At 38.9% G+C, this 25,544-nt stretch overlaps 1 protein-coding gene across 1 annotated transcript in view; it reads left to right on the top strand.

Annotated features, from left to right (window-relative positions):
- LOC109967684 (opioid-binding protein/cell adhesion molecule homolog) overlaps positions 1–16,430 on the top strand; it is a 47,831-nt gene extending 31,401 nt beyond the window's left edge. Inside the window, exons 4-8 of the mRNA XM_020613435.1 lie at positions 5,402–5,530; positions 6,698–6,818; positions 7,089–7,240; positions 10,559–10,594; positions 12,787–16,430. Of these exons, the coding sequence (XP_020469091.1) occupies positions 5,402–5,530; positions 6,698–6,818; positions 7,089–7,240; positions 10,559–10,594; positions 12,787–12,887 (539 nt within the window). The 3' untranslated portion in view covers positions 12,888–16,430. The remainder of the gene's footprint in view (positions 1–5,401; positions 5,531–6,697; positions 6,819–7,088; positions 7,241–10,558; positions 10,595–12,786) is intronic.
- Positions 16,431–25,544: the final 9,114 nt, after the last annotated feature.

Raw genomic sequence — 25,544 nt, 5'->3', positions numbered from 1 at the left:
CTAAATAATATGGCACATTTATTCCTATATGCCTGGACTGTCTGCCTATGCATAAATGGTAAATAAAAATCTTGAATCTTGAATTTTCTTTTGGATTTTGTTAAAAGGATTAATAAACATCTCATTTCCAAAAAAATTATAATGTTCTTTCTATTTTTTGATGTGTCAGGCTTTACAGGTTTAACTATACAGTGAGCCAAATGCATTTGGAAACTCATACCAATAGTTTGCTCAGGAATGAGCACTACATCTAGTGCACTATTTTATAAAGTTTCAGAAAGTCAGCTGAGTAAAGGCAATAGTACTAATATTAATAACATGACTTTAAAGTTTGATCATAATTATCATTATAATATCATTAATATGGCACCTGATAAATGAAATGCACACTCAATCAACAATGAGTTTGAGAAACTCTCCCTCTCTCTGTGTGTGTGTGTGTGTCTTTTTTCTGATTCTTGTTGAAAATCCTTTATAGCAGATGTAGGTACAGGCTACTCTGTTGTCCCTGGGTGGATAGATGCTTAAATACAATTAATAAAAATATAGGTTTCACTAATTGTTTTTGATTTCAATGATTTACAGACCCATCTTACTCTTACTGAATCAGCTAATAGGATCCAGTTGTCCATAGTTCTTCTTTACTGAAGAGGAATCAAAATGTTCAACACTCAAGGGAAGCACATTCTGCAGTAGGTATTTTTAGCTCACATACTATATAACCTACACATAGTGTATACTGTACATCTGCTTCTCCTACTGAGATACAACAAAGTCATGGCCGTAACCATGTAAAGCCTGATACATCTAAAAATAACCAGAACATTCTAATATTTAGGAACTGAGATGTTTATTAAACCTTTTGACAAAATCCAAAAGAAAATTCAAGATTTAAGATTTTTAATTGCCATTTATGCACAGACAGACAGTCCAGGCATATAGGAATAAATGTGCCATATTGTTTAGATTATTTTTATTTATTTTTTGTGTCACATTTGATACATGGGGCATTTTTGGCAACTTTTTTTTGCTCAGAAACTCGCATAGCAAATATGATACAAATGATAGATAGATTAGTAGCAGCCATGGCTTTTGTATTTCTTTAAATGCCCAAAAATATGCATGCTATGGGTCACATCTAAACCATACTGTCACAGCAGATTCTTTTCTCTGGCAAACCTCTTCAGTAGAACTAAGACTACCTTATTGAATCAACTTGCAAGCAACTCAATTTGTACGATTTTTTTTGAATGCATGCCGCTTTTATGTCTGTTTCCTTCACAGAGGATGACGCATCAGAGGAGGCCTGGCACATTAAGAAATTCCATATGGCTGATAATCAGTGGAAAAATAACTATATATTTACATCACCGGGCCAGAGCCGGGGTCTGTCGGAGGTTTCTTCCGTTAAAGGGAGTTTTTCCTCCCCACTGTCGCCAAGTGCTTGCTCAAGGGGGATTTGTTGGGTTTTCCCTATGTAATAATATTGATAACAGTAAGGTCTAGACCTTACTTTGTAAAGTGTCCTGAGATGACTTTTGTTGTGATTTGGCGCTATACAAATAAAATTTGTTTTGATTTGATTTGATCACAGAGTGGTAGCAACAGAGACATACAGTAGTTTAGACTCGAGCTGCAGTGCAGCAGCAGTCACTTACTCTCCTTCATTGTCTTCTTGGACATCTTTTAAATAAGCATTATTTCTCAGTGTGTGTCTGAGTAACAAAAGCTTTGTCGCCTCTTCTTCAGCACATTTCACTCCCGACTACCTTTCCTTCAAGACGACAGTGGTAACAGCATCCACTCCCACTCTCTTTTTGTGTGGTTGTGTGCTTTTCTGTCTGTTAACAGCTCCTATCTGCTATTCTAGGTCTAGTTCTCCACCACCACCACCACCACCAGCTTGGATTCATCAGTTTAAATCCTCCCCCACCATATCCCCTTGCTCCCTCTCCTTAAACGCCGATATCCCTCAGGCATCTGCTCTCCTGTCTTTTTTCCCATCCAAAGTTGTTCCTCTTGCCCTGCACACAAATATCTTTCTCGCTTTCCATTTCTACCCCATTTTTTTCTTTGCCCTTGAGTTTGAGGATAGAATTTCAGGGACAGAGAAAGGTTACATTATCTTCTGCCATCCTCCCCCGAGTTTCCCTGGCTCGCTTTGCTTTCTTCTCCTGAATCTCCCGTGTGGTCTCCCCGTTGCCCTGCCTTGCCACTTTGATGGCAGTGCACAAGTACTGCCTCACTAATGACCTGGTCACAAACCCAGCAGTCATTTTTACCAAAGACTCAGAAATGAGAAGGACAACACATGTAGAAATAAGAAAAATGCATTTTGCTCCTACAGTAGAAAATGTTAAAGATCAGTAGTCATGCTGTATTTTGTAGTTCTTTCCACTAAAATGGAAGAACGATGCATAATGAGGAGTTCTTTGTGTATGTTTCGGAGCTTGGATAGTGCTGTGTACTGTTCCTGAAATGTCCTGTGGGCTCTTTGTTTCTACTGAGACAACCTTTGTTCTCTCTGCTACACAGAAAGGAACTTCATTCTTTGGCACATGGTGCCTGCTGTTTTCATTGGCTTTAGTTGCACAGTTTGCAGACTGGTGGCCAAACATGAAGAGGCTCAGCAGTGCAACCACATGAGAACAGACCAACAGGATAATAGTGATTTATTACTTTATTTTTAATGCTGGATAATTGGGCAAAAACCCTGGCACTCACTCAGATACTTTACTTTAAAGGGTTGCAATCTGTGATGCTGAGCCAGACTGTGGATGCTGGTGGAGGTGCAGGAGCACTGTGTGTGCTGAAAGACAACAATATGATGATATGGGGTGCGTGTTTGACACAGAGGTTATAATTTACTACAGATTGGCTTCAGGGAAAAACGCCATTAATGAGGCTGACAAAATGGGTTTGACGTAACCATTAACCCCCAAAGTTTTCTTTGTTCATAACAATTAAAATGCTGTTTTGATTAGTTACTATAAAACTTGTGTACAATTTATATTTATTTATTATTTTATCTTTATCTCTAATTACATTCTGACTAGACAAAATTCAGATTAAAGTTATGTATCTTCAATGGGATTTTGACTAGTCATAATTCCAGCTACAGCTATCTTTATTGTGGTAGATTTAAAGGTTTTGACTTGTCATAATAGCTTTTAAGATACCTTTACAAGATATCCATAATATCTTGTAAAGACATTTAATGACACAATTTCAATATAAAAAAATTAGTGACTATCCAAAATTGCAATTCTATATGTACATTTGCATTTGACTCATCAAATTTACAATTTGTCTGGTTAAAACTATAATTTTAGATATCTACAATTGCATTCTGACTAGTCACAGTTCCATTTTAGATATCTGAAATTACATCAGTCACATGATTTTGAATATCTGGAATGACCTCAGACAACATACCTTACCCCTCCTGTGTTATCCTGACATCCACTGGTCAGCAAAAATCATGGTGTTCACAAAGTGTAGAGCAGCTATGTTAGATATAAATAGATGATGTTAAACAGATTATGATTTCACTGGCATCTCTGTCCAAACTTGACAGACTGTACATTTTTGTTACCTATTTGATTGTGAAGGTAGTTAAGGTATAATTTTCCTAACTTTTTAATTTATGATAATGCTAATGCTAGCTTTGCTACACAGGGATACACTATGTATCATAGATGCTAGTGTTCTTTTGTACACCCATTCATCCATTATCTATACCGGTTATTCTTGAATAGGCTTGTGGGGGTGCTGGAGCCCCTATCACGGGGCTGACATGTAGACAAACAACCACACACACCCACACTCACTCCTACGGGCAATTTAGAGTCACCAATCAACCTAAGCTGCATGTCTTTGGACTGTGGGAGGAAGCTGAAGCACCCGGAGAGAACCCACGCAGTCACAAGGAGAACATGCAAACTCCACACAGAAAGGCCCCGTGTGCTGCGTTTTTTTTATATTAACATATTTTAATATATATTAGCAGAGTCTAAAGAAAGCTCCTATGATTAACATAATGTGTTTAAGCTGAGAGCCAAGCTTGGAGATGTTTTATGACTTAACTACAGCAAACTAATTACATGTTCTGCCCACAGACCTAAGCTGTCTTATTTCTGGAGAAGATGTGTTTTTCAGTTATGAAAACATAGAGCTGTATTCTCCACCCCCTCATCAGCCTTCAGAACATTAGTGTGTCAGTCTGGACGACAGCTGTTTATGCTGCTACCTGCCATAAAACAGACTTGATGTGAGCACTTTGACAAAGTGCATTATCTGACAGCCTTGTCTTGATCAGCTCTTCTCAGATGATTACGGTGTGGTTTTAACTAACACTGCATTCTCCACTGGAAAAAGAGAGAAGGCTAAGCAGAAACAGAGCAAGAGGCATAGAAATGGAACAGAGTACGAGTCCTCCTGATACTCCTCATCAGGTGATCACTGTGTCAGTGAGGACTTTTCTCCATAACAACCTTCCCAGGTGAAATTCAGTAATGTGCCTAAACCCAGCAAGGTGAATCCATTTGCAATTTATTACTGTCACCTCCCGGCATCTTGGGAGGAGGCTTGAAGTCAATTATGTCTTTTCTTTACGTTGAGTGCTGTATTAAGTGTCTCTGTCAAGCGTGTCAAATTGATACAAAAAAGTAGCAGGGCTGGCATTTTCCCCCATTCACATTCTTGTATCTCAGTAGTAGTCCTGGTGTGCTGGCAGGCGTGAGAGACACACAAAAAGAGGACAATATGAATGTTCTGACAGACAAGTGATAATGAGTGGGGTTGAACAAAGCACTAATCATCAAGTGTTGTAACATCCTCTGAAAAATGTCAGTAAGCTCAAAACCGGTCTTTGTAAGTGTCGACAGAAACAATAGAGAAGCGTCAGAGAAACAGACAGACTTGGGCACATGTCGTGATATTTACTAGTGGAAGTTGTGACACAAAAGTAGCTGTGTGAATTTTCCCTGTCATACCAGATCAGGTTGCTACAAGAATTAACATGATCTGTTGCCACTTTTGATGCTGCTACCAGGCTTAAGTTTTTGTGGTGGAGTTGGAGCTACATTCTGCCTTTGTTTGGTTAATACCAAAATAAATCATCTTTTCATTTTCAAATGCCACAATAATGGTCACAGCAGTGCTGCACATAAATGCAAACTCTAATTCATATAAAAGATTAATTAGAGTATATAAATAGCAGATGTCTACAGACCTTATAAGCGACACCTTTCACCTTCCTCTCCATTCAACAGTGTGAGGATTACTCCCTCAGAGGTCACACGGGGACACAAAGTGTGAAAATACCAATCGAGGCCACAGCTGTTGACTCGCATTAACTCTGAATTACCATCTCCCACTTTGTGCATGTGATGTTTCATAGGGGACCTGGCATCAGATGATGAGTACCTGGAAATCCCATCTATCACCAGACAGAGAGCAGGAACGTATGAATGCACAGCTGACAACAATATTGACGCAGATGCCCAGACAGTAGACATCACCGTTAACTGTGAGTCCACTGCTGAATTTAAAAACAACACTGACTACTAATAGATAGTGCTGAAATGATCAGGCTATTTATCGGTCTATTAGCAGAAAAAACATCATCATCAAAATCATATTTTGTTAGTCATGTAATAATGTTAATAAACTGAATACAGATGAATACTGCACTGTTTGGCAGGAAAAACTATGATTTCAAGAGATCATGTTGGGCTGTGGGACATTCCTATGTGAATTTTTCACAAGTTTCTACCATTTAATAATATTTAATCAGTTAATCAAAACAAGCAAAGAAAGAATCTAAATGTATATTGAAAATTATCAAAAAGAACCATTAGACTTAGTACTAGGCAAAAAATGTGTGGTGCTCATTTGCATACTTAAATCTAGAAAGACTATAATACTGTTATTGCGCTACTGAGTTCAATCTTAGTATATGCTCATCGGCCACCTTATTAGGTACACCTGTACTTCCACCTTAACATTTGTGTTTATGAAGCTCAAAATGTTTCAGTTTGTGGTGAAATTGTCATAAATGTATAAATTCAATTACATGCTTATTACTGAGGTCATAGTTAAAGGCTCAAAGTGTTTATTGTCATGTGCACAATGAGGAAACATGTTTCCCTGTACAATGAAATTCTTTGCTGTCAAGGTGGTGTTGTACTGGACTATATTATATTTAGAGGTGTCTATATTTTTGTCCTCCTCAGCTACATACATGAGACAGCCAGAATATTAGGACCACCCCTGAATGTAATGCAGTCCAGTACAACATCTATGACTCTCTCTCTCCCTCTCCATATTTAAGCAATTAAGTGATTAATCAAAATATAATTGGCAGATTAATGAATGCTTTTTGAAAGTAAAAGTGCAGCCCCTAGTGTCTTTGCTGCAGGAGAAGAAGAATGGAGTGTATCACATTAGGAGGTGAATAGTTTATTTCCTGTCATAATATCTTGGCACCAAGCAGTTTCACCAGTGTAACACACATTGTACATAGTTAGAGTTCATAATTTTTTTTCACTTGTGGTTGTGGTGTAGATCACAGCTATCAATCAAAATCGTGGCTGAAGAGGAGACAATGCAGTGCCCCCCTCCTGTGATGTCCTTGACTTGTGCTGCCTTGTAAGTCCTGATCACAGTGCTGCTATGTGTTGCTGCCTGCTTGTAGATGCCCCAACTGTATCAGAGGGCAGAGACATCGGAGTGACTCTGGGCCAAAGAGGAGTGCTGGAGTGTGAGGCCGATGCTGTGCCCGAGGCAGATTTTGAGTGGTATAAAGATGACAGAAGGTAATGGCTTGTATATTTGCATTTTAAGTAGGAAAATGGAAGAAGCACGTGTGTGTGCGCACATATGCATGCTGACATCAATTTTGACCTGCCAGTCAGAGGCATTTAGATTATAAGAGTTCTGCAAATAGTTTTTTTATTGATTAGATTATTGTTAAATTGAGCACAGACCTTCAAATAATTTGGCATAAGACTTAGCAAACAATATAATTGATTGATTGGTTAGCTGCATTCACTGTTTGTCCATGAACATGTTTGTCTCCCAACTAGGATCTTCAATGGCTTCGATGGCGTGGAGATTGTGAATACTGGATCACTGTCGAAGTTGACATTTTTTAATGTGTCTGAAGGAGATTACGGCAACTACACCTGTGTTGCCATCAACAAACTGGGGAGCTCAAACACAAGCTTCCTTCTGTATGGTGAGTACAGGAATCTATTACTTGTATAATACTACAGAACAGCAGCCATAATTAATATTGTGTATGTTACTATGCTGAGTTAAAATAATGTTTAAGTGTTTAAGTGAAATTAATATTCTGTACATTATAAGTAGATGACATATACAAAGATGAAAGTAGTGTAAGCAGCCACAGTCTGCTTTTTTGTGACTTTCAGATTTACACCTCGTCACATAAATGTAATGGCAGCTTGGTTTTATTTGAGGGGCAACTTAAGAATTGCTTTGCTGACTGGAGCTTTTTTGTTCAGTTCAGCTGAAGGATTTGTAGTTTCTGATACAAACAGCAGGACGAACGCAGGAAACTGTTTGGGCAGGGTACCACTCGTACTTTACTGTTTCTGTGGCATTTACAGTGTTTAATAAGTTTTAATAAGAAGTAACATCCTGTGTATTGAGCCTGAGCTGATGAGATGCTCTCAGTTTCCAGTAAGGAGCTCCACTGCTGAAAGCTATTGAGTCAGTTAATGACAATAATACTTCAGTATAGTCACTTTCGTTTGAAGAGCCACTGTCTCAAGTTTAAATAAGCACCCAAGTGACTTTTATGTAAAGTTACAACAGCAATCTTTGTAGGTCATACCTGTAAAACTTTCAATGTGGCATAAATGACTGACATCAAATTAAAATGAAGGCTACAAAAAGTCCTCCAACCTGAACGGTTTAGAAAAACATGTTTTGGATTAAAATAACTTTTGTTGTCATGGTTGCAGTAATTAACTCATGGATAAATTAGAATCACTGTTTTGCAGTTGTATGCCTCCACATATCTCTGCCAGTCAAATTCACACGAATGGGGCAGACGTTCCTGATGTGTTCCTCACACATTGCATTCACAAGAATATGAATAGGAGGTCACTATGACCTTGACCTTTGGCCACCATCAGTTCATCATGAATTGAAGTGGATATCTGTGGCAAATTTGAAGAAATTCCTTCAAGGTGTTCCTGACCTTTCTCATTCACAAGGATGGGCTGGATGGACAACCTGAAAGCATAATGTCTGTTGGCAGTGGCTGGCACTGGTGTGGAGGCATAAAAACACATTTCACACTGGAATTAGGACAGTCCTGTGCTTTCTGACCCATCCATCTACCCCCACCTCCTCCTACATAGACTTTGTGGCTTTATAAACATCACCTACCTTCCTCCTTTGCTTCTGTTTAATCATGTAATTACTACAGTCACTAGAGGTAATCTAGCTATAACACATATTAGGCTGCTGGCATAGATGACATATGGAGAGGACAGTAAAACCTGCACCAAATGTAATTACCTGCATGCTGTGTATTAAGAATACCATAATAAGTGTATAATTTAAATACTGCATCAAGTCTCCTGTAGACACCAAAATACTATAAAGTTAATTTATAGTTTAAAAACTGTTTAATAATACAAGGAAAACTCCTAACTGCATTAGTGTTAAATTGTTATTGTCTAGGAAAAGGAATTAAATGAGAGTTCCAACTTCAGATGTGGCATTCTTTGGTTAGGCACTTTACAAAAGAGAAAGTAGAATTCTCTGATAAATGATGAAAAAATAGAAAATTTACTAGAAGATTCACCATGAGAGGAAGTGGAAAGCATCCCTCACACTCACCATGGTTAATTAAGACTTTAATGGCAAAATAAGTCATAAAATCCATCAGTAGTGCAACCTCTGAGAGGTGACACTCTCCACTCTGTCTCCCATGCACGAATATCCCATGAGCATTGTGTCAGGTCAGCATTGTGACTGTTTCTGCAAATGAGCTGTCATGTCTGAATAATGACATTAACGTCACAGAAACCTACTGTATATCTGAATGACAAAATGCCATCACTATTGATACAAGAAAAGGTTACCTAGAATAAATTTTCCTCTAGTGAAAGTCGAACTACTTGTGTAAAACATGTGTTCAGATTAAACAAAAAGTAAGTCTTTTATTTGTTTTCACAGACAAGTGATTGTTGGTTACAAACATACAACCACCTTCCTATAACCTTAGAAAATTAACCCGCAGTATACACAATATGTACACCACGGGAAGCTACCACAGATTTTACATAGCAATATTACACTGCAACCTGTAAATCAAATAACCAGCCACTTCTCAGAACCATAAAGTAATCAACAGAAGAATAAAGCATCATGAAGACAGACAACATAGAGACGTATAAACTGTGTCAACTCCACAGAAGCCGTAGCCACAAATACACATATCGATCTAAAAAGAAAGCCTGAAAGTTTCTGCACATACAAAATGCTAAATTATGCAGTAGTTATTAATGTTCTACTCTGTACAGTGAGTTACATCAGTCAGTGATTTGTAGTCATAGTCACCCGTCTGAATCCAGTGAGTTTTGAGCAATGCTTCTCCACACCTTAATGAAGGTGTCATTTCCTGAGGGAACAGCTGGAGGCCCTACCTTGAGCATTTTAGCATTTAGCCAGACCCAGCTATTGCTTACACAATTTCCTAGGTGTGTTTGACTTGGGTCGCATAATGTGAAATAGTTACAGTGGTGCCTTAACTCATTGATTAATTAGATGCAACTGTTTTCGCCTAAGATGAAGTAATCCTGACCTTAACAATGGCACCATAATACTGTTATTCTTAGTTTTATTGTACCATTGTACATATTTTGTATTGTCCACAAACTGCGAGTCCCAGCCCCTGATCCCCTGAATACTCAGTAAATCAGTAAATACAATTTCTAGAACACGTTTTAACAGAGTGAGAGATGTGGAGCTTGGCACAGACACACCAGCAGCTTCTTCTCTGCTGTAGCTGATGATTCGGCTCCTTTGTTTTGCTCCATTCTCACACGGTTTATTACAACTTGGTGTGACTTTTGTTTTTATTATCTAATATTTCTAACATAAAAGTTAGCAAAGAATGATACAGTAACAAGAGAAGCCTAACTTGTTTCTTCCACCTCTGACATCATGTGACCCTGGCCACTATACTTCCTCACTTGGCGCTGTCCCCAGAGGGTTGTTTCAAACCAAACCAGATTATAACACATCATCAAAGGGCTCACTGGACCCAAACATTATGTAGAATATCACTTTACCAACACTGAGTGGTACTGAGAATGAAAATCCTTTGAAATGGACACCACCTGTATTTTAATGAATGGCTGTTGCCACTATTATCAGTTCAAACTCTTAACTGTGCAGCTATGATGTAGAAGTACATTCAGCAGCCTACTTTTTATGCTCTACACAAGTGTTGTCAATGATGTGTTCCTGTTCTGTTTCCGATATGTTGCTCTGTTTCCTTTGTTCCCTGGTGTAGTGGTAATTGAACCCACTAGCTCAACACTATTGCAAGGTTAGTATTCTGCACCAGCATGCACAACTGGTGTGCTGAAAGTCTTAACTTGCATGCTGGAACATGACAGACATTGCCATTTTCACAGCGTTAGGCTGCAGTGTCAGTGAAAACATTGTTAAATTCTGTATTTGACAAGAAGAGACTAATCATTTCTCTCTATGAATTCAGATTTTAGCACTGTTGTGTGGCAAGCAGTGTCTTTGAAGAATAAGAATAGCAAAGACATGCAAATGTCATGTAGACTGTGAAAATGCAATGCAACCCACTGCACCATGTTTAATGCAATATGAACCATGTTTCATATTGCTCCTTTGCCAAACTAACAATTTTTTATGTGATGCTGGTTTGATTTTTGCATGCTCTTTTTCAATGTAAGTATTCATCATCTTTCATTATCACAATTTGTTCTTAAGTGATTGTTGTGACTGTTGTTAGTGAAAGCAAAATTATGTGAAATGCAGAATTCTAATGCAGGCTGAAATGTTTAGTGCATCTTCAAGTAGTAACTGCATAGAGTAGATTTTAGCATAGTTTATTCCTGTAAATGCTTTTAAACATGTAGAACTATGGTGATAGAGACAAAGACCTTGTGTCCTTAATTTACAAGGTGCTGGTTGCAGCATGTTGTAATTTAACTCATTCCATTTACACAACAGTGACAGAATTGTATTAATAGCTTTGATTTTGACCATGAGTATTTGTCATTATTCTAATTAGCCATATGCAGGATTAGGGATAATTGACTGTGGCAGAGTAATTGGATAGATGCCCCAAAGGAAACTGCAGTGAACTCATGAAAATCCAAGGGAAATGAGTATTCACTGTGTGACAGGCTTCAAAGAAAAAAGTTCAAATGTGTCCTCATTCATTTAGATAGAATTTGCTTCATCTCTGAAAAGAGCATGCTGAAAATATTTTGTGCTTTTGTTGTTGCATCATAAAAGGTTATTGCACAATATTATAATAATAGAGTCTTCTGAATGCCATGCAGTGCTCTTTAAAACTATGCAAACACTGTAAAGGGCAATACACACTGGCCATGTGTGACACGTGTCAGAACACTCACACCCGTTATTTTGAATGCAAGCCCACACATGGGTGGCAAACTGACACACGTCACCACAGGCTGACGCATGTCACAAGTCAGGATATGCTGTTGTCCTTGCCTGGTGGTGACAGGTGTCAAAAGAATGAAATACTGAAATAATCACCCATTTTGGTAGTCCTGTACTGAAGATGCACCGCTCCCAGTGTGTGTTGCCCTTAACACATACCAATTCTAGAACACTACAGGTGCATTAAAAACTAAATGATATAGCTTATATCGTAATATGAAATACTGAACTTCATTCTGGTCTCATTTTTGTTAAATCTAAGGAAAGTAAGATAAATGTTTCCATTACAGCATGTATTTTAATGAGCAAAGGCTGCAGTTTAATAAATAAAAATCAGGTGAAACAGTTTTCTTTGATACATACAGTAAAACTATAGACTAGAGAGAGAAAGGTCAATTCCTACTAAGAATGTTCTTGTCTAAGATGAGATTAACATCTTTAAACAGTAGATGCCGACCAACGTCCACTGTTAATCCTTGTATGTGCAGCCTTACTAAATGTTGCTAACTTCCTGCCTTACAAATGAAAGCTTTCACTATATGTATATATAGTGTACTTTATGTAGTGTTTGTTTATTGTTTACAACAAAAATTGTGTCATTTTCTGTTTGAACTGGTAAATGGTCTTTTACTTGTATAGCACTTTTATATGCATTGCAGCACACTCAAAGCGCTTTCACACTAATAGCACACAGTTTGGACTCACAGCTGGAGAGCAGGATAGAACGTAAGGAAAACACCTAATAATTCTGTCATATACCTTGTAATTCATATCTCCGGATCCCCGATAATATTGATGTAACTGTAATTGCGTATGCTTGTTTGCATGTAGGAAATACAAAGTGTCAAAGTCACCCTGTGTTCTCATACAAACAAATTACAGGCATTGTACAACTCTAGCAAAAACTAATCACAGAGTCACACACTTTGTGTCCTGACAGAAGGCTATTAAACCACTGAATTGTTATCAGCAGATAGGGTATTCATTTAATAACTTACTTCCAGTAGTGTTAACACAAAGGACAGGTCGATCCTTAGTGGTGAAACTTACCCAGGTGGTTTTCCTCCTCCTCAGGGCCGAGAGCAGTTCAGGATGGCAGCAGCGGTGCAGTGGGAATGCGCTCACACACCTGTCTCCTCTTCATAGCGTTTCTGCCGCTACTGCTCAGATTTTGAAGAGGAGTGGATTTGAACAAAAGTATTGTGTGCTTGTGTGTGTGCTTGTGTGTGTGTGTGTGTGTGTGTGTATGTGTGTGTGTTACTTTTTTTCAACCGGAATCATAAACTGATGCACAGTGTGTGCATGAAGTACCCTGCTACACAATAATGTTGACCCACTAAATCAATACATAGGTTTTTTTTCTCACATTTTAATTGAACTCTGTTGGATATTTTCTCTCTAAATTATATTATTCCGTATTGTCTCTTTTTACATATATATCTTGGGAAAAGAAGGCTTTTTTAATATGGTGTTATTCAAATGGCTTTGTCTTCATTTTTAACTACACTGCATCTTCATCTCAACTGCAGGAAAAAGCAAATTTACAGCAAGTATGAGAGGTGACTGTTAAATACCTCAAAGTCAAACTGAGACAGTGAAGCAGGAGGCATTTAGGTTACCCTGAGCCTGAAAGCCTGGTATTATCATATTTTAATGTATAATAATTACAGTATCAGTCTGGTTGTTGAAAGCAGAATTGTTTTTGACCTTGAAGTATTTTTGTTCTCAGCATTCTAGTGATATACTTACAGTTGTGTTTTGCTAATCTTTTATTTTTTTCCAAGTATGTTTAGTTTTTAATATTTTGAAAAGGGAAAATATAAAGTTGTAAGTATTTAGGACTCATATCCTAGTGTTATGGGTTTTTGTTTTTTTGTTTTTTACCAGTACAGTTATACACAAAAATTGTGTCAGGAATAAATATGTTATAATTACGTACTGAAATGGAGGCACAGCTCACTCCACTTGTGTGGGGTCAGTGTCTGACTTTCATAATGCAAATGTATTAATGCTGTTGCTACTTGTTTGAGCATCATGTAATTTCTACACAGCACATTTATTTGAGGAAATGTTCCTGTTCATGTCCCAGACCAGCATTGGATGGTTGGAGACCACACAATACGATTATATTAACAAAAAATAAACGCTTTCTGCATGCATTTACACGCCAATAACCCAAAGACTTTAGCAGTTTATACAACACACTAGTTTCAGTACCAATTAAAACACATGGACACATAGTGTAGTCTTTTCACAAATAAGAGGGTTAATATGCTATGTGTCAATATGGTTTTAACATGGGGCTACTTAAAAAAAACTAAAATCATTGTACAGTTTTTGAGCCAATTGCAATAACCAACGCTGATCAGAGGTCTGAGCAAAAAGGCTACAACTGCTCTTATCACTTGATATATAGCTTGCATTATCAGAAAAGACAAGATATATGAGAAAACAAGAAAATCATATCCGTTTTATTATGGAGGACTATCGGTGCAGACATAGTATTTTGGTGTTTTGAGAGGCAGTAAACAAACAATAGGTCTCTCTTACCTCATTTTGTTGCAAGCGTAAGGATTCTATGTAACAATGAGTAACCTCGCTCAACACAGCACCAAAAATTAAAGTCAGTAATTTATCTTTTTCTTGTCTCATGTGTTGAGAAGTGAATCACAGCAACTGCTGGACTACATTCAGGTCACCCCCAGCAGTGGAAAAGAGCTGAGTGACAACACCAAAAAAGCAACATTCGGTGCCAGGCTACTGGTTTTGTAATGTGGGAGAGATTTTTTTAACCAATAATCCCTTGCAAAATGCATCACTGTTTGTGTTAATTGACATACCTCAGACACAACCATCTACTGACTGTCAGTTTCTATGAGAGCTGCACTCCACATCATTGGGCTGTGTGCAGCACTAAAGCATTTATACATTTCCATTAACACAACATCAAACAGGAACAATGAATTAAAACAAATTAGTCTGTGTCTGTGTTGTGGTGGGGAAATGATGTGCTTCTTATGATCTAACAGCTCTGATTGGGTGTGTTTTTACATATGGTTATTTTTAAATTAATGTTAGTTCAGCTGACACTGAGCAGGCCTGACAGGAGAAGAATGATACCGAACCTGTTCATGTTTACCTTTTTTCTTTTAAAAGAAAATTCAGATCGTTTTCTGCGGTTTGCCATGGCTCTGGTAAGGTTATTAGCCCATCATTTGTGTGCACCTCAATATTTCTTTTGAGCGCAGCCCCTTTGTAGCTCAAGGTTTGTGCTCTTTGATGTGTAAAAAGAGCCGATATCCAAATCAAAATGGCATGAAACACACAGGGGCATTATTGAAATTGATCAGGGTAATCATCAGCTGAATCTGACGAGCTAATCACAGTTTGTTTTCTCACACAAGACAAAGAGCGAGTCAGAGAGACAAGCACCGCAGATGATTATTCATCACTGGCACAGTGATGTTTGGAAATGACATGGTAATTATTACATCCTTGCTTGGAGGATGGTACTACTGATCCCACATCAATTTTACACAGTTATTTTGCCACAAGATTAACCACATTTAAGATGAAGTGAAGTATGATCATCTCCCGAGGATGTCTGTGCTGGATCTGTTCAGACAGACTTGTTTGAAGTGGTTGCTGTCAATATGCACAAACAGTCACAGCTTCATCACTTAGAGAGGCTGAACTTGAAAGGTTGAAAAGGAGCCAGTTGTGAAATCACCTTTCTTAATAGTTTGCCTGGAACTAACAAACTTAACACACACAACACCATGCACACAAATTCTACAGCCAAGCACACATTCTAAAATCGGGGCCGTTTATTTAGTTTTTTACTGTAGTAGTATTTAGGTAGTATTTTTACTACCTCTGAGCAGTTCAACGATTTGTACAGTTATGACACTGTGGTTACACCCCCCACCACCTTAAAGTAATATTTAGATCAGTTATGGATGTGTGATTCACAGAAACCCTTTCTTTTCCACACTGCAGGAGTATCACGTGCTCCAAAGGACAACACAGACGTCTGAATGTGTATTGCTTTGTCCTTAATAATTGCTATATAGTTTTTTGATGTAATTTCAAATGCAATAAAATATAATTTGTTGGGCTAAGCACACTATTACTGAGGACAAACCCAGTGGTTACTTTTAGAACAAAGACAGGCCTGTAGAAACAGAAAATGTAACATGTTAAGCATCTCTACATTAAATGAAAATTCACATTTTTTTCACACTCATATCCAAAAGTAAGGAGGTGGTTGTATAGCAGACCTAACTTAATGATTGACCTAATGATAGCAATGCCCTGTCACTACGACTGATTCAGAGTTGAGACTGCACTGAGCAGCACAGACTTCAAACCAAAACTGACCACATTGATATTCTGAATTTAAATGCATGCGGGAAAACTGCTAATTGTCAGTGTGAAACAACAGAATTGTTTATTAACTGTGATGAGATCTGGGATCGCAGACAAAATATTGTAAACTGTGAAGCACTGAGCTAAAAAGCAGCAGGCAGCATGCAAAGCGTAGTATGTGATCAGAGGATGAGGCTTTCTGCCTTTTCACTGGATATGGTACACAGTCAGCTCTTATCAGGTCGCTGTTGGAAATTTGCTAGATCACATTTTTTACGGTTTTGGCCTTGGTCAGAGCCTGGTACAGCCAAAAGCAAAGTACCACCTTCATTTCTTTGTTTTCATATCCCTACTGTAGACTAGTAGAGATATCCTATGCATGCTGCTTCTTTACAGGCTTAAATTTGGATTTTTTTTTCCTGACCCAATGCCTTTTATATCACTTAGTACCAGACTTTTTAATGCTTTATGGGCACTGGTAGCCTCAAGGTCGGACAAGCTGGCTTGTAGAGCAGTTAAACACAATCACATTATAGTTAGTGAGACAGTGTGATGTTTTTTTGTTGCACAACACAGCTATTTGCCATGTTATGGCTCATTTAGTTGAGAAAACTCTAATAAGCTCTCAGTTGGTCCTTGTATTGTCCTGTTGTTAACTGGACCCATCCTCCATTGTAAAAGTTAAAGCGATATCAGTGTCATCCAGTGTGACAATTGCAGCTTTACAGTATACTAAATTCAGCAGCGTTCTGTCTCTTCGGGAGTTAAAGAAAGTCAAAAACGAAACACTGATTGTTTCTCCCCATGCTGTATGCTTCCAACAGCTGCGTATAACATGCATCATGGTCAGGCAAAGTGAGCACAGCAGCAGATGACATACATATTTCAGTGGGAAATAGGAAACTTTCATAATTGAAAATAATTTATCTCTCATACTACAGTTTCTTTCTGTGTGGCATTAAAAACATCAGCCTCTGTGCTGTCTTATAGAGCTAATGCAAATGCTCCAAGTTCCCACCAAGCATGACTTGTAAAAAGGATATGCAAGACACACTGCAGTTCCCATTCAAGCCAAACTTACAATGATAAAACCCATAACCAGGCAGAGGATGTCAGAAATATTTCTCATCCATTCCAAAGTTCAGCTTGGAAACTGCATTGAAAAGGCCTGAATACACAACTTTTCTTGTCTCTGCCTGACTCCAGTCAGCCAATTCTGAATCACAACTCATGAAAGCTTATATTTTGGCAGTAGAGCTGCATATTTATGTTGATATGACCAATTCCATTGTCTGTTTGGGGAATGCATAGGGAGGGCAGGGCTCATTCTTTCTTTCAGCCCAAGCAAACACTGACCCATTTGGAACTTGGGCTGAGTTATGGGGGAAAGTTATGGGTGCTTTTTTTTCCATTGTGTTCATATGTGCAAAGCAAGAAGCAGTCTTTGGGAAAAATGAGATCTTGTATTGCACCTACATTATAGTACTATTAAGTTTAGGTGTTTTGTGACATTTGTGTGATTTGCATAATTGCACTGGACTCTGGGAGAGATTGTTTTTGGAACTTTGGTTGTAAAATTTGATTAGACATAAGAAATCAAATATTTGTCTTAGCTGCCACTGGTATCGTGGCAGACGCATGAAGTAGTCTCACAATCTGATGGGATTTATTTTTAATGATTCCCATGACTAAAATTCTGTCCTTTACCTGGCTTCAAGTTCACAGGGCTCCCTTCGATTGGCTTGTTCACTAATGAACAGGGCCATTGTGTATTGTCAAGGATTGTTGGTTCATATGTATTTTCTTGATGAAAAATGTGTGCTCATATTTAAGACTGACAATAATAAAATGATGTATCTTAATATCATGTGTTTTAATCTATTTTGGTGTTTTGTTTTAGTGTCAATTGGACATTCAGAATGAATATCAAAAAGTAAGATCTTCAGTCACTCTGCACTATCAAAGCGTACAAACAGCAGAGCTGCCTATATTGGGACCTAACCAGAAACAAGACAAACCTATTGATTTTTGTATCCCTCTGAAGCCCTGACCTTGGACTGAGCTCATTGTGGTCTGTCCGCTACATTACCAACAGCTGCTAACTGCAGTTCTCTAAATGACACCCGAGCCTGAACACAGTGTGTTTTAAGGGTTCTGTGCAACCACAGCAGTAGGTCTGCCATAACATTCTGAATCTGTTTCTCTTCTCCCACCAGGAATGTTAATTGCATACTGCATACAGAAGCTATTTCCTTTCCTCATTCATCTGTTGTATAGATGACACATGTATGGTTTCCACTCTGAGTTGTCACTTGGCATTGATGCTTTTAACCCAGAGCAATGCTTTACTGTGTGAAAATCATGTAAAACTGTAGATAATGTTCCTGATGTGTACAGTTTCAGGTTTTGTCCTTGTGCATTCTTTTTAGGTAGTGAAATGAAAAATGGCTTTGCACTTGCTACACCACTAGACTACTTCAGCCTCAATGGATATTTAATTCATGCAAACATCCGCTCTCTACAGCTGAAAGTTGCTTCATACACCGGAGACTGAATAAAGACACTGTTAGAAAAGGTTTATCCTCGCCTTATGTTAAAGGCCAGTGTCCCTAAAATCAAAGCTAATGCACAAATGCACAATTTCATTTTTGTGGCTGTTTTGTTTATTACACTGTTTGTCACTTAAACTCATTTGAGCTGATGAGCCACTGTAGGGAGACAGTTAAGCACAAAATATTCAAATCAGCAAAACCTTCGGCTCAGAGTTTGTGCTGGTGAAGCAGCCTGTGAGAGTGTTCACACCCAGCATGTTGAGATATACAGTAATCTGATGGTACAGCTACAGCCACAGTGCTTGATCACACCTGAAAATGGCTCAGCAAAATCGAGTGTATTAGAAGCAACACAAAGAACTACAAGTTTTGTGACTTACTGCTCCTCTTAATTTAAAACTTACTGCACCATGAATGCCTGTACAAAGTTTAATAGCAATCCATCCAATAGTTGGTGAGATATTTCCGTAGGTGGCTGGCCTTCTGATAGACAGACTGAGAGCTGCTGCATGTCATGAGCAAAGTGAGAAAATAAAATCTGCAATGACACCTGTTATGTGTTCTTATCTGTTCAGAACTGGTATTCATTCACCAAAGCCACAGAATAGGGCAAGTGCAATTACAAGACTACAAAAGAGTGTAATTTTCCCCCAAATCAAAGTAAGAAAAATAATATTACTGAGTCCCAGAATGAATTTTTCATGTTGCGCTATTAATTATTCTTTTGTGGGGTGATTAAACTTTTCAATGTCTTGCCTAAACGTAATCTCTACTTGCTGTGAATGAGCTACTTGTGAGTTCATGCAAGTAAACTTTTTAACCTTCATTCCGGAGTCAACAAGCTGTAGGTATAATGTAACCTTGTACTCAGCATCCAGTATACCCTCCTGCATTCCTGGATATTGTACAGTATGCAGCAGTAAAAATCCAAGGTCAGCTGGGTGTGAAAAGGCACTGCTTACTGGTAAGGAAGGGTTTATTAGCCGGAGGTCATCTTGATTAGGTGGCCTTTCTCAAGCTTCAGAGCACTCTGGGTTTTCTTTTCTGCTTGTGTTTCTGTTGTTAAAGTTTTACTGCACTCTTGATGTTTTCAGTTATAAATATTTCACATAGCCTTAGGACTTCTGAATGTCCTAGTCTGTCCTCTTGAGACCCAGCTGAGAACTCACCTCTTTTACATGCATCTTTGGGGAAAGTAATAAAAAAGAAGCCCAAAAATCAATACTTTCTTTGGTGTTGTTCTATTGGATGCTCAAGAGAATGGCCAGAGAGATTTGAATTTATCCCCCAGAGAGTTTTATGTCCAAACAGCAGTCGAGTCAATCCAGTCTTAGATATTTTATTACTTTTATTGAACCCTTATCAGGCACCAATTGCAAGAAGATTGACCAGACCGGATGGCCTCTGCATTGTTGGTGGTGATATGGACCAGTGTCAGTCTGTTGTTCAGGCATTTTGTCGAGACACTGAGGTATACTGTATAGGTCTTCTCTTCTGTGATAAATATGCCTCTGTGTGGCTGGTTAACATTGCTGCTGTCAAAAGCCTCTTGCATATTTGTAGATTTGTTAGTTTTTGTGAAAATCATAACAAATACAGGAGACATTAGAAAACACTTGTATGTATATTTTATGATTAAGGCATGATTTTTTTTCAAAACACCAATGGATTGAAAATTGTTATATTATTTCTACACACTATATCATGTCAAGTCTTTTAATGCCTTAATGCCACAGCTATAAGAACAAGAATAAAGCCTAAACACACAGTGGCTGGTCAGAACAAACTGAGGATTTTAGCATTTTGCATTCTCAAAACAAAAACTACAAGGCTACTCAGTAGTTCGGGTGGGAAACTTGATGACTGGCAGGAACAAGAGCAGTATCAAACAGGTAACTGGAAGCATTTCCTCAGGATCTCACTAGCTAAGTATAATCTTTCTGCTTCACTGACTGAACTTCAGGTAAGAAACAGTCTTGTCCAACAATGGGCTCCATAGATTAAATCAGATGAGTTGCACACCAGGGTTATAATAGTTTTCCATTTCCAAATTACTTTTATTTTGATATCATTTTTGTACTCAATCTGAATTTATATTTCATTTTAGATAGTTAGACCAGTGGTTTCATTAGTTTCAGTTTAGTTTTTATTTCATGGACTCATTTCTATTTAGCTTCAGTTTTTATTTTAGTCATTTTAGTTAAGGCTAAAAGTTGCCAAGTACCACTGTCAATTTACTGATCCAAACTTCACTAAAATAGAAAATACACTTGGTTCAGAGTAGCCAAGCCTATTAATACACAGCAGGCGAGACCACGATTTGAATGTTTGACCAATTTATTTGAGGCCAATTTAGTCCAGTCTCTACACTGTGCTACTGCCTCTCCAGGGCGTGGATGACAAATGCAAGGCAAACTAAGCAGAACATGGTGAGGTTGGTTGGTGGAAACATGCTAAAGCATTTCTTTGGCTCTGAGTTGCAATCAATGAATTGATACACACAGCCCCTGGAGTTTGAATTTCAGATCAAGTAGCTACAGCATTAAATTCACATAATCTGGTTGACATACCAGCCTCCATGAATAGACTGATGAGTGTGTTTTCCCATTTTTTGTATCCACTGGAGCTGTTCATTCACTCCTCTCTCTGATCTTTTAAAGCAGTGTTAGGTTTTGGTGCTTGTATTGTTAACATTACCCATGTTGCTAATGTTTTTCTCACTGCATCTTTTTCCATGAACACTGCATGTTCCTTTCAATGGTAACTTTGAAGATGAACATTAAGATTTGTTGGGTTTTCTAAATTTTCTCATTCCTTCACTTGATAAAGTCTGAGTAGCGCTATATCGCCATCTAAAGCTTGTAGGCTACAACTACACAGAAATCTGGGTCACCCGCCGTCTTGAGTAAAATGCTGTTTAGAGAAATAGCAACATTTATTATTTAGTCTTTTTTTAAGTTGTATTTTGTTTTGTTTTTTGTGTTTTTGCAGTTAGTTCTATTTAGAATGTTTTACTTATTCTTCAGGTAAATTATTTCATTTCAATTTATGAACATGTTTCAGAACCAGTATTCATGTTAGTTTTTGTTTTAGTATGCAATAATAACCCTGGTGCACACTGGTTTGGAGCTTAGGGGGTAAGTATACCCTTTGCAGGAATACAATCAATACAGCCTCTATCAGCAGTGTCACCAGGCAGAGATGAGGTGCAGGGCAAAATCAGTTCAGAGCCAGGTAAGTGGTAATAAGTGCAAGCTAAGCAGGCAGGGAGCCAGCTACTGACCTGGTTGGAAGTTATAGTTCATACACAGGCAGGCAAAATCAAGGTCCAGTCCATAGCATACCGGCAGCAGGTAGAGATCAGATAGCAGAACAGGTAAGCAGGCTGGAGCACCCACTGCTAGAAACAAGTTGACAATCTGGCAAAGAACAAATGCTGGACTCCTGTCTTATAAGCTGGCTGAGTGATGACACTGATGAAGAACATGTAAGTATAGGTGGAGCAGGGGAGGAGCAGACAAAAGGAGCAGGAAACAGAGACTGACAGCATACATTAGCTGAGTCCAAAATGAAGCAGGAACACTTATAATCAGAGCAAGGAAATAAACAATGAGTAAAGCACAGAGAGTGGATTGTGTCAGAAAACACTTATTGGATGTTTGTATATCTGCAAATGTACATTGACACTATATTTTATTAGTTTAACAAGGGCTTCCTTGAAAGCTCTTTGTAAGGTTGAGGAAAGATCATTCAGCATTCACTACCAAGCATAGATACCTAAGAGAGGTTGAACAACCAGGCTCGTCATGCCAGCAGATTTACTGTTTTACTGATGCTAATTGTCAGACAGTACATACTGAATTCATGTTGCAGAGCGCCGGCTTAAGAGGCCCATGATAGACATTTAAGCACTGGAGACATGTTTTGATATCTACTTTTGAAATCCCAGATGGTGCCATTTCTTCCCTCACACTCTCCCTACTATATTTTGGCCTAATTACTGTCAAAATGGAGTAAAAACCATTAAGGATCTGACTCCAAAACTTGATTTGTCTTTCTACTCTCATCACTTCGTCTCTCACTGAGGCAAGCAGATGATAGTAATGGCTGGTAAACATCTTCCAATTGGCCTGATTGTCTCAGAGGACTACAAGTGTACTGTACGTAGCTGAAATCAAAACAGAATAAAATCTGTGCTAAAAGAAAACACAGCACAGCTTCCATCACACACATTCACAAGAAACATTTTCCAGATTCACAATTAGATGTTACATTGCCAAATTTCACTTAAAGTAATGTTTACAATATAAAGAACTAATGAGGATTTACATGGAAGTGTTCAAGTCCAGTGGGAGTTGGGGGGCTGGGTGGTGTGTGTGTGCCTCCTCTCTGTGTTGTGACTGGAGGTCTCAAAGCGGGTGTAGAAGGTGTTGAGGTCATCCGGCAGGCTGTCTGTGGAGCTGATGTGGTGGTCCTGTAGTCTGTGATGTGCTGCAGGCCTTGCCACATCCGTTCGGAGTCGGTGGTCCTGTAGTCTGTGATGTGCTGCAGGCCTTGCCACATCCGTCCGGAGTCAGCAGTAGAATAGAAGCCATTCAGCTTCTCTCTGTACTGCCTCTTGGCCGCTGTGATGGCTTTCCTCAGTCTGTACTTTGCAGCTTTGTACTCCATCTCATCGCCTGATCTGAATGCATGACAGCGAGCACGCAGCATGTGGCGTTCCTAACTGTTTATTCAGGGCTTCTGGTTGGGGAACCTCCTGACTTGCGTGGTGGGCACAATATTGTCGATACAGGTACTAATGTACCCAGTCACATACTCAGCATAATCCTGTACGCTGACAGAAAAGTCCTCTGAGGTGGCTGCAGACACATCCCTTCTCTCTGTACTGCCTCTTGGCCGCTGTGATGGCTTTCCTCAGTCTGTACTTTGCAGCTTTGTACTCCATCTCATCGCCTGATCTGAATGCATGACAGCGAGCACGCAGCATGTGGCGTTCCTAACTGTTTATTCAGGGCTTCTGGTTGGGGAACCTCCTGACTTGCGTGGTGGGCACAATGTTGTCGATACAGGTACTAATGTACCCAGTCACATACTCAGCATAATCCTGTACGCTGACAGAAAAGTCCTCTGAGGTGGCTGCAGACACATCCCGGTCTGTCTGGGCAAAACAGTCCTGCAGGATGCCTTCAGTCTCTGGGGTCCAGAGTTTAATTTGTTTGGTGACAGAGTTTGTTGGTAAGCTAGATACAGGAACAAAGAAATGTGGTCTGAGCGTCCAAGGTGGGGGCGGGGTGCAGCCCTGTATGCACCATGTATGTTACTGTAAACATGATCCAGAGTGTTCTTGTTCACATGTTGGTAATATTTGGGGAGTACAGTCTGTAGATTGCACTCGTTAAAGTCGCCTGCAGCAATAAATACAGCATCTGGGCGAGCTGTCTTTAACATGCTGATGACATCATGGAGTTTGCCAAGAGCTGCCGTGGAATTAACTCTTGAGCTATGTATATTCCAGTCAAAAACACAGAGCTAAATTCTCTTGGTAGATAATAGGGACGGAATTTCAGCAATAAAAACTCCACATCTGGCGAACAGCGCTTATAGACAGTCTGTACATCTCCACACCACGAGTTGTTGATAAATACACACACACCTCCCCCTTTGGCCTTACTGGTGGCAGCAGTCCGGTCTCCTCGGTGTACAGAGTGAGTCTGTATCTGAACGATGGATTCTGTCTGACTATTTTAATTTTAGCCTGGTTCTTTAATCTGAAGGCCCCAAGAAGTAACACTCAGGATACTGAAATCAGCTTCAAGTAGATTTATTTTCTTCTGGTTAGATGCAGAGTTATTACAGCGCTGGGCTCTGAGAGATGACAAGTCTCCAAGAGCATCGATCATCACCAAACGTTTACATTTATCTTCTCGGGCTGGGACTGCCCTGTACATGGGTGGTACAATATACGTCAACAATCTAGTATGTTCATATAGTGTGTGTGTGTGTGTGTTGTTATCTTCTGTGTTCAGGCGTTTTTTCTAAAGATGGACATGCAGTTGCTGTGCCACTTACTTCCCCTAATTCTGTGACAGAAAAAACCCCTTGCACATAGTTCAGACATGGGTGAAAAGTTCAAGTTGCCATACTTCCACATCTGTAAAATAGCATACGTTAACAGGGTCTTATCTTTTAGCTGACAGGACACTTATCTAATGCAATCTGCTCTTGCACAACCATCCAAGAAAATAAGTGACACTACAAGTTGAACTTCAGCTGAAAATTATAACTTTTATGCAAGTATAATAGCAAGGTTAATACTGATACATGGGATTGCTAATAAAACATAAACAGTCATAATAAACTTTATCATTATAAAATCAAAATAATACTAACAGTAAATAAAACAACTGCAACTCCTGAAATCCAATTCTAACAACTACCAGGTCTCGGTGAAAACAAGAGCGCAGTACTCTCTTATTTCCCGCTGTGTTGTAATCCTGGCTCTTAGCTATTCCAGTTTGTTTTCCAGAGACCAAACGTTAGCTAGCAAGAGGCTGGGTAGCGGTGGTCGGCTAGTGCAAGCTTTTAGCCTAGCATGGAACCCTGGGGCCTATTTCAAGAAGGCGGGTTAACAAACTCAGAGTTCAAACCTGAACTCTGAGTTGACTTACTCAGAGTTGGAAAACTCTGAGTTTTCGGTTTCAGAACAGCTGAAAAGAGTTGGTTTAATCAACTCTGAGTTGTCTGACTCAGAGTTAGGCGCGTGCCATGCGACTATAAAAAGCCCTGAACAATGGAGTGAAGAAATTACAAGTCACCATGGCAACAGGACCAAGCCAAAATAGGTCTGCGTTTTTCCCCGACAGAAATGGATGTGCTACTACAAGCATATAGTGACTACGAGCCCATATT

The sequence above is a fragment of the Monopterus albus genome, unplaced genomic scaffold (assembly GCF_001952655.1).
Source record: "Monopterus albus unplaced genomic scaffold, M_albus_1.0 scaffold134.1, whole genome shotgun sequence".
NCBI classification, from domain to species: domain Eukaryota; kingdom Metazoa; phylum Chordata; class Actinopteri; order Synbranchiformes; family Synbranchidae; genus Monopterus; species Monopterus albus.
The sequence above is the reverse complement of the archived record's forward strand: the minus strand, read 5'-3'. Positions and strand labels throughout refer to the sequence as shown.